We start from the raw sequence: 17,633 nt of genomic DNA, 5'->3' as shown, positions 1-17,633 counted from the left end.
GATGATGGAAGGATGGATGGAGAGATGGAAGGATGGATGGATGATGGAAGGATGGATGGAGGGATGATGGATGGATGGATGATGGAAGGATGGATGGATGATGGAAGGATGGATGGATGATGGAAGGATGGATGGAGAGATGGAAGGATGGATGGATGATGGATGGAGGGATGATGGATGGATGGATGATGGAAGGATGGATGGAGAGATGGAAGGATGGATGGATGATGGAAGGATGATGGATGGATGGATGATGGAAGGATGGATGGAGAGATGGAAGGATGGATGGATGATGGAAGGATGGATGGAGGGATGATGGATGGATGGATGATGGAAGGATGGATGGAGAGATGGAAGGATGGATGGATGATGGAAGGATGGATGGAGGGATGATGGATGGATGGATGATGGAAGGATGGATGGAGAGATGGGAGGAAGGCAGGATGATGGAAGGATGGATGAATGGATGATGGAAGGATGGATGGAGAGATGGGAGGAAGGCAGGATGATGGAAGGATGGATGAATGGATGATGGAAGGATGGATGGACGATGGAAGGTTGGATGGATGATGGATGGATGGAGAGATGGAATGATGGATGGAAGGATGGATGGAGAGATGGAAGAATAGATGGAAGGATAAATGGAGAGATGGAAGGATAGATGGAAGGATGGATGGAGAGATGGAAGGATAGATGGAAGGATGGATGGAGAGATGGAAGGATAGATGGAAGGATGGATGGAGAGATGGATGGATGATGGAAGGATGGATGGAGAGATGGAAGGATAGATGGAAGGATGGATGGAGAGATGGAATGATGGATGGAAGGATGGATGGAGAGATGGAAGGATAGATGGAAGGATGGATGGAGAGATGTAAGGATAGATGGAAGGATGGATGGAGAGATGGATGGATAGATGGAAGGATGGATGGAGAGATGGAAGGATAGATGGAAGGATGGATGGAGAGATGGAATGATGGATGGAAGGATGGATGGAGAGATGGAAGGATAGATGGAAGGATGGATGGAGAGATGGAAGGATAGATGGAAGGATGGATGGAGAGATGTAAGGATAGATGGAAGGATGGATGGAGAGATGGAAGGATAGATGGAAGGATGGATGGAGAGATGGAATGATGGATGGAAGGATGGATGGAGAGATGGAAGGATAGATGGAAGGATGGATGGAGAGATGGAAGGATAGATGGAAGGATGGATGGAGAGATGGATGGATAGATGGAAGGATGGATGGAGAGATGGAAGGATAGATGGAAGGATGGATGGAGAGATGGAATGATGGATGGAAGGATGGATGGAGAGATGGAAGGATGATGGAAGGATGGATGGAGAGATGGAAGGATAGATGGAAGGATGGATGGAGAGATGGATGGATGATGGAAGGATGGATGGAGAGATGGAAGGATAGATGGAAGGATGGATGGAGAGATGGAAGGATAGATGGAAGGATGGATGGAGAGATGGAATGATGGATGGAAGGATGGATGGAGAGATGGAAGGATAGATGGAAGGATGGATGGAGAGATGGAAGGATAGATGGAAGGATGGATGGAGAGATGGATGGATAGATGGAAGGATGGATGGAGAGATGGAAGGATAGATGGAAGGATGGATGGAGAGATGGAAGGATAGATGGAAGGATGGATGGAGAGATGGATGGATGATGGAAGGATGGATGGAGAGATGGATGGATGATGGAAGGATGGATGGAGAGATGGAAGGATAGATGGAAGGATGGATGGAGAGATGGAATGATGGATGGAAGGATGGATGGAGAGATGGAAGGATAGATGGAAGGATGGATGGAGAGATGGATGGATGATGGAAGGATGGATGGAGAGATGGATGGATGATGGAAGGATGGATGGAGAGATGGAAGGATAGATGGAAGGATGGATGGAGAGATGGAATGATGGATGGAAGGATGGATGGAGAGATGGATGGATAGATGGAAGGATGGATGGAGAGATGGATGGATAGATGGAAGGATGGATGGAGAGATGGAATGATGGATGGAAGGATGGATGGAGAGATGGAAGGATAGATGGAAGGATGGATGGAGAGATGGATGGATGATGGAAGGATGGATGGAGAGATGGATGGATGATGGAAGGATGGATGGAGAGATGGAAGGATAGATGGAAGGATGGATGGAGAGATGGAATGATGGATGGAAGGATGGATGGAGAGATGGAAGGATAGATGGAGAAATGGAAGGATAGATGGATGATGGAAAGATGGATGGAGGGATGATGGTTGGATGGATACTTTATTTATCCAAAAGGAAATTATTGCTTTTTTAATGCAAATATTCAGGCTATCTCACACGGTTCACACATTTCTTCCTCAAACTGTAGATTATAGAAACTTACCTGGCTGGCCCTGTAGGCTGGTGGTCGTGGCAGGGTAAGAAAAGGAGATGCTATAACCGGAGACTGAAAGTGAATGGGCAGAGGTCTGTGAGGAGGTACAGGAGGTGGGTTCTGTAGGGCAGTAGCAATACCCATACCCACAGTTATTGGCATGGGGTGGCTGATGTGAAGGGGCTGGCACTGAGCAGAACACTGGGGTAATCGTCGCAGACTGTGTGAATGGAATGAAGGAGAAGGCAAAAGAGGCTCTGCACTGAGATGACATGGCTGAAAAAGAGAAAGAGCAGGAAATTAGAAGAAGGTACCAGAAGAAATGTTATTCTTCATGAGCTTTGCTCTCTCTCTTGTCAAGAGAATATTTTAGTTTTATTTTGGTGACATAATTAAGGCTGCCAATACTATCTAACAGACCCATCTCATCCTTCCTTGCTTAAGCAATTTTGTTCTTCTGGAGAGTTTTTGCCCTTTATCTCTCCCTTTGGACCTGCTGTATTCTCAATAACCTTTAAATCATCCACACCCAAATTCATCATAGCATTCTGGCCCAATGTGTGGGTGTGGACACACTAGGAATCAGTTTTGTTTTATCAGTGACTTAGCATTTTAGCTATGTTAATTCAACCTAGGTAATTCAAATGAGGCCACAGTGTGGTATGTGGGGAGATTGCTGGATACTTACCTTGCTTGCCAACCTTTCAAGCAACTCAAGACCCATACATAGTGGAAGGCACAAATAAAAAATACAGCTACTCATGAATAACTGTAAATCATGTCACTACGTTTATATAAAATAAGTTCTAGTCAGATTATGTAAAGTTTAAACACTCAGCTAATACAATACCAAAATTAGCTCGTCCTCAAATTTGCATTCACTGCATTGCAGCACAAGGACTGTCCCTTCAGAAGTCAGCAAAGTAGCTCTACTACTGATAAAGCATGCAAATGTTAAAATTGAAAAGGTTTAACAAATTAAAGTCAAAAGTCCCAATTTAGTCATGTCCAATTACCCAATTGCATTACGTTTCCTCTCTACTTATGTTGATCTCCACCCTGGTAGAGGAGAGCCGAGACTGAAACACGCCCCCTCCGACACGTGTGCAGTAGCCGACTGCATCTTTTCACCTGCACGAGGCGAGTTCACATGCGGATCAGCTTGGTGTATGGAGAGCCACACCCTGATCCCCATTATCCCTCGACTCTGTGCAGGCGCCATCAATCAGCCAGCAGAGGTTATACTGTAATTGCATCAGTTATGAGATCCTGTCCGGCACCCCCCTTGAACAACAGCTAATCGTTGTTAATAATTAACTGATTGACATTGATTTCCACAGAAATGAATGTAATTTTGCTTACAGACACAATGTGATTACAGCTTGTCATTTTCAAGTATAGTTTTGCTGTTCTAAACAAGGCCCTTCTCTTAGCGTTCTGCCCCCACAATGCAAACCTTTGAATGAAGGCAAAATGAGAAATGTAAAACTGCATTCAGTAATGTGGCAGCTTAAGAGTAGGTACCTTCTACAATTTGGATGGCAGAGAGAACATGGAGGTGCAGATAATTGATGTGTCAGTTTCTCTTAATTGACAATCACCTGCACCTCGTGAAGTGTGAACTGCCCCATTACATCTCCTTTCCTCACTGTGGTCTGCAGGACTTGAAGCAGTCTCAGAAACTGGATTTTTATTTTATAGTCTGGATTTAATTGACAACTGTGGAATGTGACCTTTCCTTCCTTAATTCTCATTTGTCTTGAATGCTGACCAGTGAAATTAAAATGCACCTGCATTTGTAGCTGTCACTGTAAAGACTGAAAAAAAGTTATAGGCCAATTTTCTTATGTTTTAGATTACAATAACAAGATCATTAAACATTTTTACAAATAATCTCACTGTATTGTCAAAAAATCTAGCTTTTTTAAAGTAAAATAGTTAAAATAAGTAAATATTCGCCATAACAGTAATGTAATTTCACTTTATATTGTCAAGAATTATCTGTAATGAACTAAAATAATTTTTAATTAATGCTATAATAATGTTAAAATATAAAATGTAAGGTATGTTGGGTTATGTCTACGGTATTCAAATTTGCTATCAAATTTGATCATTTTATATTGTATGAATAATACTTATATTGTAGCACTGCCCAGTTAACATATACACTTGTACGCGCACACACGCACGCGTACACACAGTACTGATAACTGGTGCAGAAAAAAACCCCAAAACAACAGCAAACAGACATCTTTAAGCCAGTCCATGCCGTGGTCTTGTAGCGATCCATAATAAGCTAAGATAGTGAGGCTTCTTCATTAAAACCAGAATAAAGACTCTGCCTCAATTCCTCCAGGAACAGACCCAGAGAATTAATCAATGATGTACCTTGGCAGGATCTTGTTTCTGACAGTAAGTCTTGGCTAAATGAGCCTGGATGGGCAGAGCTATTTCTCTAAGGCAATGGAACAGTGCAGATTTGGAGTTATACCATCTAAACTCTGCTAACAAGAATGAACATGATTGGTTTCACTGTTTACTTGTATGTGTGAGGATGTTTGTGTGTAGGATAAAATGCACATACCTTGTCAAACCTATAGTTAGCAGCAATGGATGGGGACTTGTGAGAGGGGGATTCTCTGTACACGGGCTGTGAGTGTGAGGGACTGGGTGTTCTCCTCCAGCCCACTGATCTGTAGAGGAAGGAAGAGGGGAGATATTGTCACAATAAGCAGCAATTCACACTACACACAGCACGGAAGCAACCTTCCTTCCAAGCTCTAGTGTTTAATCTGTGCTGATCCTGGTAACTTAGTAACTGTGCTTATTCTTACCACACAAACAATGTACTTTTTAATCATTTCCCTAGTGATGAATAAAGTATCTATCTATCTATCTATCTATCTATCTATCTATCTATCTATCTATCTATCTATCTATCTATCTATCTATCTATCTATCTATCTATCTATCTATCTACAAGTAGACATGAAGAAAGCATTGTTATACTGTATGTTATAACTTTATGTTAGGACACAATGTATAGTATTAAGAACATTTACAGTTGTGATGATGATAACATTATTTTATAAATTATTTAATTATCCTCCCAGTCCTGTAGATGTTAATCAACAAAGATGATTCCTAAAGATGAAATTGTAAGTCAAATCTCAGCTTTTTAACTGACTTAATGAAATTCTGAAATTCCTGTAGGCTCATTTGACTTTACTCGTGTCTACATTTCTTCTTCTAAGGTCCTTTGTAAATTGATTTGGAATTTGTCATGAGTCGATATTTCTTAAAAAGAAAAGACTCTTGAGTTGAAGTAACAGGTGACCTCTGCAACCCACACATTCAATCTAATCACGTTACCTGAAACATCAAACGTTTGTAAGGGCCAACATCCCAGATGTTCCTTTATTATTCCAGCTTTGACTGATCAGTAAAGACAGGAAAAGTACAGTTATGTGTGTTATTAATGTAGGCACATGGTTGATAAGTAACTGATGTAGACATCTAGACTATTTCCAATAGTTCACTTACATTTCTATATTCAGCTGTATGAATAGGGGTGCGTGATTGGAATGAGTTCAGGCTTTAGTAACGCATGCAAGTGAATCATAAAATATGTCACTTAGATGGATGTCAAACAGTATTTTGAGGTGTGCGCCTCACGGAGCTGATAAGGTTTGAAATTCTGGGTAAACTGAAGCGTATCTGTTCAGTGAAATAGACGAGTGAAGATGAATTTTAACACTTTCACTGTACACTGACCTGAACATCTGTGCCTGTCAAAATAGGAAACACTTCAAAGGATTGCGTATTTGTTCAGCAGTTATAGTAATCCATTATCAGAAATATGCAGCTTACAGTAGATGGTAAATGTAAAACACCCTTCAAAACTTAGTTTCAACTATTTTCAATGCCCCCCCCCCCCCCCCCCCCCACACACAAAAAAAAAAATTATCTTATCTTTATCCAATTATACACCAATCAGCCATAATATTAAAACCACCTCCTTGTTTCTACACACATTGTTCATTTTATCAGCTCCACAGATCTGCTAATAAGTACTAATTAAATATCAATAAATAATCTTGATCTTCAAATTTTTTCGTGTGTACCTGAGCTTCTGTATGGCGTTCTTCTTGTTGGTGAAGAGCAGCTGGAGTACAGTCTTCCTTTTAAGACAGATGAGTACGCTTGCAGCAAGCAGGCAGAGAACAGTGACCACTACGCCGGTGGCGACAGCCTGGCTATCAGCTGATGTTACATAAGACAACACACACATTAATACACACGCACGCACATCTAAGGTACAGCACAGAACAAAGAGGGGAAGACAAAACACACACAAAGAAGTTCATCAAAGCAGGTTCAAAGCCCTACATGATCACTCAGTATAGACTCCTAACATAAGTGGTTGATTGAGTAACACACCATGCCAAGGCAACACATTGTAGAAATCAGCATATGAGATTTTTATAAATGTGCAGGGGCGGCGTGTTTATCTCTACAAAAATATAAATACAAATAAATACATAAATACGTGGCATTTTATCTTGGCCAGGCGTCCAACAGGCACAACTGGCTGTGCCCGAGGGAAAAGGGTCAACGCGGTTCTTCATTGCTGCTTAAAATGCAACCTCAGCTGGCTAGTCAGTGCATAAGGGCTAGAAAAACATGGAACAGCATAGCATTTCTCTCTGTACGTGATACAGCTCTCACTTTCTGTGAGACTCCACTTCTAATAGGTGAAAAAACTGACCGCACACAGATCAGAGAGGGTGTGTCTGCAGTTCTCCTTGGTCAGGCAGTGAAGGACTTGGAATTGGAAATTACTACATCACTAAAGTGGCAAAAGGGGGGACATTGTATCTGCAACAGGGCAACAAGTTTTGTAAAGTTTTTGCTATAAAAATAGAGCCAGGGTTCTGACGTGCAATGAGTTTGATAGATAAGCAAGATCATTTTTAGAATATTTATCAACCATTATTATTATACGATTATTAATCCTTTTCAGCACAAATGAAATGAAAATTGTGTATATATAATTTACTAGTCAAATTTACGAGTAACTTCAAGATCTCTAAGGTAAGAAATTATTGAGTTTTTCAGCATTGTCCTTTGATTTTATGCGATTATGTTTGATGCACTGTCTTCGACTTCCAAAGGTCAACCTGTGGATGAATTTTAGATGTCTGTACTTTTTTAGCAGAAGTGATTAAGTAGTACTGCAGTGCAGTTAATTGCTTATTGTTCACTGTTTGATTGCCGTTCCTGAAGTTTTTAGGTCATTTTGAGTGACTGCTGTCTTCTTTTCCACCTTCCTTGTCATTGAAATCTATTTTTGTTGTAAAACCTTGGAGATGTACCAGTCTGTGTATGTAGACCTAAGGTTCCATGAACTTTCCATGAACAAAAACTCTTCACAATATTATGTACAGTAAAGGTGCAATAATTGCTCAAAAGTACGTTTGGAACAGACAAGAGACCACTACCCAAGGACCTGAGAAATCATCCAGGAGAATAGGGGTGTACAAGTTCTGATAAACAGACTGGGGCCAGATCATTAAAGGATTTAAATGTTAGCAGTAGAACTTTAAATTGAATATGAAGTGGAACAGGTAGCCAGTGTAGTTGATAAAGAATTGGGGTGATATGAGCTGACTTTTTAGAATATGAAAGAACTCAATTAGCAGAGTTATAAACCACTGCCAATAAAACCAATAGATACAGTGGTAATTTGAAACTCAACATCAACTGGTTCTGGGAGTGGTGTTGAGTTTAAAAGGCATTGAGTTTTAAGGTATTTTTTCCCATAAGGATGTACGGGAAACCTGTTAATGTGTTCCATGGTCCTGTGGAACTACATATAGTATTTAAGGCTAATGTAAAATAATGGAGTTGTTTTTGACACTTATACACTGAAAATAACACAAATATAATATAAAAACACTGAAATACAATTGAAAACAGTTAAAAATAAACAACTGTTGCACAAAGCTTAACGTGACTTATTGTACTAAAACAAGCGAGGAATTTCATTAGTGGATAGAACTTATGAGCAGTAATAATTAAGAAAAGTTTAGTGTTTCTATGACAATTTTAATACATTAAATCACGTTAAGCTTTATTTTTAACAATAAGCGTTTTAGGCTCTGTCAAAAAAAGCTGATTCTTACAATTTCTCAGAACCTCGAGCTGTAGCACAAGTTTAAAAGTGAAACAAGAAAAATCCAGACAAACACAGATACAGTGTATCACAAAAGTGAATACACCCCTCACATTTCTGCAGATATTTAAGTATATCTTTTTATGGGACAACACTGACAAAATGACACTTTGACGCAATGAAAAGTAGTCTGTGTGCAGCTTATATAACAGTGTAAATTTATTCTTCCCTCAAAATAACTCAATATACAGCCATTAATGTCTAAACCACCGGCAACAAAAGTGAGTACACCCCTAAGAGACTACACCCCTAAATGTCCAAATTGAGCACTGCTTGTCATTTTCCCTCCAAAATGTCATGTGATTTGTTAGTGTTACTAGGTCTCAGGTGTGCATAGGGAGCAGGTGTGTTCAATTTAGTAGTACAGCTCTCACACTCTCTCATACTGGTCACTGAAAGTTCCAACATGGCACCTCATGGCAAAGAACTCTCTGAGGATCTTAAAAGACGAATTGTTGCGCTACATGAAGATGGCCAAGGCTACAAGAAGATTGCCAACACCCTGAAACTGAGCTGCAGCACAGTGGCCAAGATCATCCAGCGTTTTAAAAGAGCAGGGTCCACTCAGAACAGACCTCGCGTTGGTCGTCCAAAGTAGCTGAGTGCACGTGCTCAGCGTCACATCCAACTGCTGTCTTTGAAAGATAGGTGCAGGAGTGCTGTCAGCATTGCTGCAGAGATTGAAAAGGTGGGGGGTCAGCCTGTCAGTGCTCAGACCATACGCCGCACACTACATCAAATTGGTCTGCATGGCTGTCACCCCAGAAGGAAGCCTCTTCTGAAGTCTCTACACAAGAAAGCCCGCAAACAGTTTGCTGAAGACATGTCAACAAAGGACATGGATTACTGGAACCATGTCCTATGGTCTGATGAGACCAAGATTAATTTGTTTGGTTCAGATGGTCTCAAGCATGTGTGGCGGCAATCAGGTGAGGAGTACAAAGATAAGTGTGTCATGCCTACAGTCAAGCATGGTGGTGGGAATGCCATGGTCTGGGGCTGCATGAGTGCAGCAGGTGTTGGGGAGTTACATTTCATTGAGGGACACATGAACTCCAATATGTACTGTGAAATACTGAAGCAGAGCATGATCCCCTCCCTCCGGAAACTGGGTCGCAGGGCAGTGTTCCAGCATGATAATGACCCCAAACACACCTCTAAGACGACCACTGCTTTATTGAAGAGGCTGAGGGTAAAGGTGATGGACTGGCCAAGCATGTCTCCAGACCTAAACCCAATAGAACATCTATGGGGCATCCTCAAGCGGAAGGTGGAGGAGCGCAAAGTCTCGAATATCCGCCAGCTCTGTGATGTCGTCATGGAGGAGTGGAAAAGCATTCCAGTGGCAACCTGTGAAGCTCTGGTAAACTCCATGCCCAGGAGAGTTAAGGCAGTTCTGGGAAATAAAGGTGGCCACACAAAATATTGACACTTCAGGAACTTTCACTAAGGGGTGTACTCACTTTTGTTGCCGGTGGTTTAGACATTAATGGCTGTATATTGAGTTATTTTGAGGGAAGAATAAATTTACACTTTTATATAAGCTGCACACAGACTACTTTTCATTGTGTCAAAGTGTCATTTTGTCAGTGTTGTCCCATGAAAAGATATACTTAAATATCTGCAGAAATGTGAGGGGTGTACTCACTTTTGTGATACACTGTACATGTGGAGCTTTCAGACTGAATTTGATGGTTATTTCACACAAATGCAGATTCGTCTCATATTTGCACTTTGAAATGTTGAGTTTAAGGGTACAAATTTCTCGACAAAGGGCGTTGAGTTTCAAAGATTTTGAGTCTAGGGGACGTTGAGTTACAAGGTACCACTGTACTTAAATTTAAAACCAGGGACATGAGTTATCATGATCACCAGTGTAGCACCCGTTCATCATCATTAGTTAGTCTGTAAACACTGCATTAGACAGTCACTGTACCTGCTGTTCGCATTGGTCCGCTGTCCACACTGCCACCAAACCCCGACCTCTCACAGAATGGTGGTGCCCAGTGAGCCTCACAGTGGCAGTTTTTCTTATTATTACAAACCTGCAGAAGAAAAAAATCTGTCTGAATTAAAACAATATTAACAGATTTTTACATTTAATTTTTATTAACCACTTTATCCTGGTCACGGTTTTATTTTTTTAAAACCGGGGCGGCACGGTGGCTCAGTGGGTAGCACTGTCGCCTCACAGCAAGAAGGTTCTGGGTTCGATCCCCAGGTGGGGGGGTCCAGGTCCTTTCTGTTTGGAGTTTGCATGTTCTCCCCATGTCTGCATGGGTTTCCTTCGGGAGCTCCAGTTTCATCCCACAGTCCAAAGACATGCAAGTAAGGTGAATTGATGAATCTTGTGTAATGAGTAACTACAGTTTCTATCATGAATGTAACCAAAGTGTGTAAAACATGACATTAAAAATCCTAATAAATAAATAATAAATGTAATTAAATGCAATTATTGACAATTTGAGACGATGTGTTGCTATATATACTTTGGCAACCCCTCCCATTCATCCATTACCAAATTGAGACCTCCCCTCAAGACCTCCAATGCTATTTTGTTTGACACATCACTCCATGTTACTGTCTAATAAGAAATACAGCTGTATTCCAGAGGACTGTCTTCTTCATTGCTCATGGGTGGCTAGGTCTCACGACACCCTGTGAAGCGTCACTGTAAGCCAAGTCTATGTTTACTAGATTGATCTGCCAGTCATATGAAAACATTCCGTTAAACAAAAACAAAATTCTCTTACTATTTTCATCCTTTTCAAACAAACAAAAATTGAGTGGTGAAATCAGAACATCTGGAATGGAGAAAAAAATGCTTATCAGCAATTCTTTTACTGCATTGTGTATTTGCTGTGTTTTCAAAACCTCCCTCGGTTCTTTGGTTGTGGTGGGAGGTTTAGGAGGGGTCAGCATGATGTTTAAAACACACAGAGCCAGGCGCTTCACATCAGGCTTTGTTAAGCAACATGGGGGATCCATGTGGTCAGATGAGTGTGTGTATGTGGACTGGATATAATTTAGCACTGTGTGGGACACAAATAAGAATACATGTCATGGTTGATTTTGGATATTTAAGCTGGGTTAACAAGCGGTGTCACTGATTTTCAGTCATGAAATGTTTATTTAGAATTTGGTGATGGGCAATTGTGTAAACCATCTAAACATAATTGTTGTTAAACCAGTCAGGATTTAAGCAGGACTACACTGGCACATATGCTTGTGTAATTTGTTTTATTAACAAGGATTGCCTAAACCTCTGTAATACTAGACTGGTCTGTCTGCTATTATGTGGTAATAAGAAGTCAACAGTGCAGGCGATTTGTGGGGGAAAAACCCTTGTAAACAAATGAAAGGACGTTTAAACATCGGAATGAAATGCATTTCTGCCAGCAGTACCACAGCAGTCTTCAGTGCACTGAAGAACTCTAGCAGAAACTCACATTGCTAAAAAATTATAATTATTTTGGTCTGTAGGGCGCTCGGGTGGCCTCTGGGATCCAGGGTACAGATCCCCAGCTGTGCTATCGGCCAGTCATGCACCTACACACAGACCTAATTGGTTGCTTGGAGGGTGAGGGCGGGTTTTTATTGGCTGAGGCTGTGCGATTGATTGGATTGATGTTGTGCCCATTGCCCATGTTTTGTCATGCAAACCTTTAGCATGGGACTCTCTGAAGAAAGCTCTCCTCATTATAGACTAGCATTAAGATTAAGTAGGAGATTAAACAGAAACACAAACACTAAACTATTTTAATATCACTCATTTAAAATGCACCTGCCCGCTGGTTTTCAACCAACCTAAACGCTGCCACATCACCCAACTGCTGCGTTCTCTTCACTGGCTTCCTGTAGCTGCCTGCATTCAGTTTAAAACACTGATGCTCGCCTACAAAGCCAAAAATGGACCAGCCCCAAGCTACCTTAAAGAACTCATCACACCCTGCTCTGTACCATGCATCCTCCAAGCCACCAGTCTCACTCACCCTGATCCCCCACCCAGAACTTTCCTGTACTTGCACCCAAGTGGTAGAACAAACCTCCTCTTCCTTTACTAACACATAAGCTGAGAACTAACATGTACTTACTAACCCTCTTATTCATTTCTTATTTCCAAAAAAACTGTTCTAACAGGGTTTCAGCAGATTTGTGTTCTTGAACTGTTATCTACTTAAACTAGAGTAGAAAATGTCTATTGTGGAAGCACTTCTGTAAGTCGCTCTGGATAAGAGCGTCTGCTAAATGCTGAAAATGTAAATGTAAATCACTACAGCCTGATACATGCACATCGCTAACAGAAAACAACTCTGCTTTACACAACACAAGGAAACCTGTAAAATTCTTAACCCAAGTACAGAAAACAGTGAATCTGTGTGTTTTTTTAAGTACCACGAGGGCAAATAAATTAAATCACGTGTAAATCATTAGTGTTTACAAAGGATGTGAGTGCAAGCACCTGTGGTATTTATACTGCAGTGTATTGACAGTAGACTCTATGTGGATGTGAGCCAAATGATGATCAATTGTGCTTTAAGTAGAATATAAATAATGCTTTTAAATAAAAGTGCTTTAAGGGAAAATAAAGACTGATTTACAGTAGCACTGCAGTTGCCAGAAGTTATCAGAGCATGCAGATTTATCTGAGAATAATAATTTGCCAGCAGTGCTAATAGTTATTAATTACACACTGCAGTGAGTAGAACAACCATAACTAGAGACCCTATTTCTAAAACGAAACATTGGGATGTTTTGTAAAATGCAATAAAAAAGCTGTGATTTGTTAATTCTATTAAATCTTAAATATCAACACATTTAGAAGTATTATGCCTGCAAGACACTTAAGTTGGGAAAAAGCAAAATAAGAAAAAAAAACCTCAAAGTTACACTGTTTCAAAACTTTCCACAATAAGCAGATGAATTGGTAACAGGTGAGGGAATCATTATTCACCAATGTCTCAACCTTTCAAAAGGAACATTTCTCAATGCAAAATTTCATATTCACCATCTACCGTACAAAATATTCAGAAAATCCAGAAAAATCTGTTTAGGGCAAGGTCAGAAACCACTGTTAAAAATGCATGACCCTTAGACGATGTTTCATGAGAAACTGTCATGCTACTGTGCTAAATATAGTCAAATTAACTCTAGAGTACTACGGAAAACCATCGTTAATTAACACAGTCCACTGCTGCATCAAGAAATGCAAAATGAAACTCTGTTACACAATGAGGAAACCATATATCAATTCTATACAGTGTTATTAGGGCCGAGATCATATTAGATGGTCCGAAAGACCCTGATGGTATATATATATATACAGTGTATCACAAAAGTGAGTACACCCCTCACATTTCTGCAGATATTTAAGTATATCTTTTCATGGGACAACACTGACAAAATGACACTTTGACACAATGAAAAGTAGTCTGTGTGCAGCTTATATAACAGTGTAAATTTATTCTTCCCTCAAAATAACTCAATATACAGCCATTAATGTCTAAACCACCGGCAACAAAAGTGAGTACACCCCTTAGTGAAAGTTCCTAAAGTGTCAATATTTTGTGCGGCCACCATTATTTCCCAGAACTGCCTTAACTCTCCTGGGCATGGAGTTTACCAGAGCTTCACAGGTTGCCACTGGAATGCTTTTCCACTCCTCCATGACGACATCACGGAGCTGGCGGATATTCGAGACTTTGTGCTCCTCCACCTTCCGCTTGAGGATGCCCCAAAGATGTTCTATTGGGTTTAGGTCTGGAGACATGCTTGGCCAGTCCATCACCTTTACCCTCAGCCTCTTCAATAAAGCAGTGGTCGTCTTAGAGGTGTGTTTGGGGTCATTATCATGCTGGAACACTGCCCTGCGACCTAGTTTCCGGAGGGAGGGGATCATGCTCTGCTTCAGTATTTCACAGTACATATTGGAGTTCATGTGTCCCTCAATGAAATGTAACTCCCCAACACCTGCTGCACTCATGCAGCCCCAGACCATGGCATTCCCACCTCCATGCTTGACTGTAGGCATGACACACTTATCTTTGTACTCCTCACCTGATTGCCGCCACACATGCTTGAGACCATCTGAACCAAACAAATTAATCTTGGTCTCATCAGACCATAGGACATGGTTCCAGTAATCCATGTCCTTTGTTGACATGTCTTCAGCAAACTGTTTGCGGGCTTTCTTGTGTAGAGACCTCAGAAGAGGCTTCCTTCTGGGGTGACAGCCATGCAGACCAATTTGATGTAGTGTGCGGCGTATGGTCTGAGCACTGACAGGCTGACCCCCCACCTTTTCAATCTCTGCAGCAATGCTGACAGCACTCCTGCGCCTATCTTTCAGAGACACCAGTTGGATGTGACGCTGAGCACGTGCACTCAGCTTCTTTGGACGACCAACGCGAGGTCTGTTCTGAGTGGACCCTGCTCTTTTAAAACGCTGGATGATCTTGGCCACTGTGCTGCAGCTCAGTTTCAGGGTGTTGGCAATCTTCTTGTAGCCTTGGCCATCTTCATGTAGCGCAACAATTCGTCTTTTAAGATCCTCAGAGAGTTCTTTGCCATGAGGTGTCATGTTGGAACTTTCAGTGACCAGTATGAGAGAGTGTGAGAGCTGTACTACACACCTGCTCCCTATGCACACCTGAGACCTAGTAAAACTAACAAATCACATGACATTTTGGAGGGAAAATGACAAGCAGTGCTCAATTTGGACATTGAGGGGTGTAGTCTCTTAGGGGTGTACTCACTTTTGTTGCCGGTGGTTTAGACATTAATGGCTGTATATTGAGTTATTTTGAGGGAAGAATAAATTTACACTGTTATATAAGCTGCACACAGACTACTTTTCATTGTGTCAAAGTGTCATTTTGTCAGTGTTGTCCCATGAAAAGATATACTTAAATATCTGCAGAAATGTGAGGGGTGTACTCACTTTTGTGATACACTGTATATTGTACGGCGCCCCTGGAGCAGACAAGGTTAAGGGCCTTGCTTAAAAACCCAACAGTGGCTGCACGACGGAGCTGGGATTCAAACTCTCAACCTACCAATTGATAGCCCAAAGCCCTACCCACTAGGCTACCACGGTCCTATCACTGTCCTACATTTACATGTAGCCTAAACTATAAAACAGTGTAACTTAAATATAGATAATTTAACAATTATTATAGAGACTTACATTCACAAAACTTAAATATGAGCAACATGTTTTAAGAATCTGGAAACACTCTGTCAATGCTCTCCTGTGGTGAAGTGCGAGGAATGTGAGCAGCCGTTCTTTTGATAGTAAAGCTGAGGTGTAGGCTGCACACTACATGTCACCCCTCTCTAGATGCCAACCTGCTTAAGTGATGCCATAGAAATTTGATGAAAATATTTTTGGTGGAAGGTTTACTTACCCCTCTGCCGTGGCACTTTCCGGAACACTCATGCACTCCGAACACACTGACATTCTGACACTGTCTGTTTAAACACATCTGAAACAGAGGAGAAAAGAATACTGAGTAAATATCACCAGGATACATTATGGATTTACTTTTAAAAAACTGACCAATAATTTATGAAACCATACCATGCCTTCAGCACACTTTGTGCCTGCCAGGACCAATCCTGGGTCAGGCATGTCATCACCGAGGTAAACATGTGTCCCCCGACAAAGTATACGTCCCCCCTCTTGAAGGGGGATGTTGGTCTCTATGGACACGGCGTTGGTACCAATGACGGGTCTGCTGGCACCTCCCTGGCACTGGATTTTTCCACACTTAGCATCTCTGTAACATACAAGCACTGATCAGCACTGAAGATGGAATTGTAGTTGTTGTTATAGACTTGTTTATAGGCTGCTAACATTTTTTAAACAGTAATGCCATTAAAAATACACCGATCAGGAATAACGTTATGACCACCTTCCTAATACTGTGTTGATCCCCCTTTTGCTGCCCCATACGCAACAATATGTGATGCACTGTGTATTCTGACACCTTTCTATCAGACCCAGGATTAACTTCTTCAGCCATTTGAGTAGCTTGTCTGTTGGATCGGACCAAACGGGCCAGCCTTCGCTCCCCACGTGCATCAATGAGCTGTGGCTACCCATGACCCTGTCGCTGGTTTACTATTGTTCCTTCCTTGGACCACTTTTGATAGATACTGACCACTGCAGACTTGGAACCCCACAAGAGCTGCAGTTTTGGAGATGCCATGGCCCAGTCATCTAGCCATCACAATTTGGCACTTGTCAAACTCGCTCAAATCCTTATGCTTGCCCAACACATCAACTCTGAGAATAAAATGTTCACTTGCTGCCTAATATATCCCACCCACTAACAGGTGCCATGATGAAGAGATCATTCTTGAGCCCAAAGTTCTGACTGAGCCTTGACCCAGATTGCTGTTTACCTTTTCAAGGCACCACCAATAAAACAAAATTGTTTTTATGACAAAGACAGAATTAAAGAACAAACATGGTGGAGAGTGTTTTGCAAAACCCTGAACTAATTAGTTTAACCGTATATCATGCATGGCATTGTGAGAAAAAAATATGGCATGATGACTAGTGAGATGTGAAATGTGGAGACTGGCTTGGCACTTCAGTTTGCATTAAGCAAGATTCCTCATCCTCTTGGAGCTTTGTTGGTGGTGTTGGTGCTCCTCAGTCTAGTATTTGGGGACAGTGGTAGCCTAGTGGATAGAGCTTTGGAATATCAACTAAAAGGTTGAGAGTTCGAATCCCAGCTCTGCCATGTAGCCAATGTTGGGCCCTTGAGCAAAGCTCTTAACCCTTTCTGCTGTACGATGGCTGACCCTGCACTCTGACCCCAGCTTCCAAACAAGCTGGGATAAGCGAATAAGGAATTTCATTGTACTGTACACTGGTATGATTTAATCTGCCCTAGATTAACAAAACAGAGTTTTGTGAACCAGCTTTATTCTTGGCTGGGTTTTTGTATCCTCTGAGGTCCCAAAATGATGAGCACTGCCATGGTCAGGGCTGGCAGTTTAAGGCAGGA

The 17,633-nt window shown here is 41.4% G+C and overlaps 1 protein-coding gene across 1 annotated transcript in view; it reads right to left on the bottom strand.

Moving 5' to 3' along the window:
* Positions 1-17,633, bottom strand: part of adam12b (ADAM metallopeptidase domain 12b) — a 154,132-nt gene that overhangs the window by 7,197 nt on the left and 129,302 nt on the right. The window contains exons 16-21 of the mRNA XM_063007899.1: positions 16,196-16,394; positions 16,023-16,100; positions 10,553-10,661; positions 6,506-6,692; positions 4,966-5,074; positions 2,391-2,657 (exon numbers count right to left, since the gene is read on the bottom strand). Of these exons, the coding sequence (XP_062863969.1) occupies positions 2,391-2,657; positions 4,966-5,074; positions 6,506-6,692; positions 10,553-10,661; positions 16,023-16,100; positions 16,196-16,394 (949 nt within the window). The remainder of the gene's footprint in view (positions 1-2,390; positions 2,658-4,965; positions 5,075-6,505; positions 6,693-10,552; positions 10,662-16,022; positions 16,101-16,195; positions 16,395-17,633) is intronic.

The sequence above is a fragment of the Trichomycterus rosablanca genome, chromosome 13, assembly GCF_030014385.1.
Source record: "Trichomycterus rosablanca isolate fTriRos1 chromosome 13, fTriRos1.hap1, whole genome shotgun sequence".
In the NCBI taxonomy this organism is placed as follows: domain Eukaryota; kingdom Metazoa; phylum Chordata; class Actinopteri; order Siluriformes; family Trichomycteridae; genus Trichomycterus; species Trichomycterus rosablanca.
Note: the sequence above shows the minus strand (reverse complement) of the source record. Positions and strands in the feature narration are given on the sequence as shown.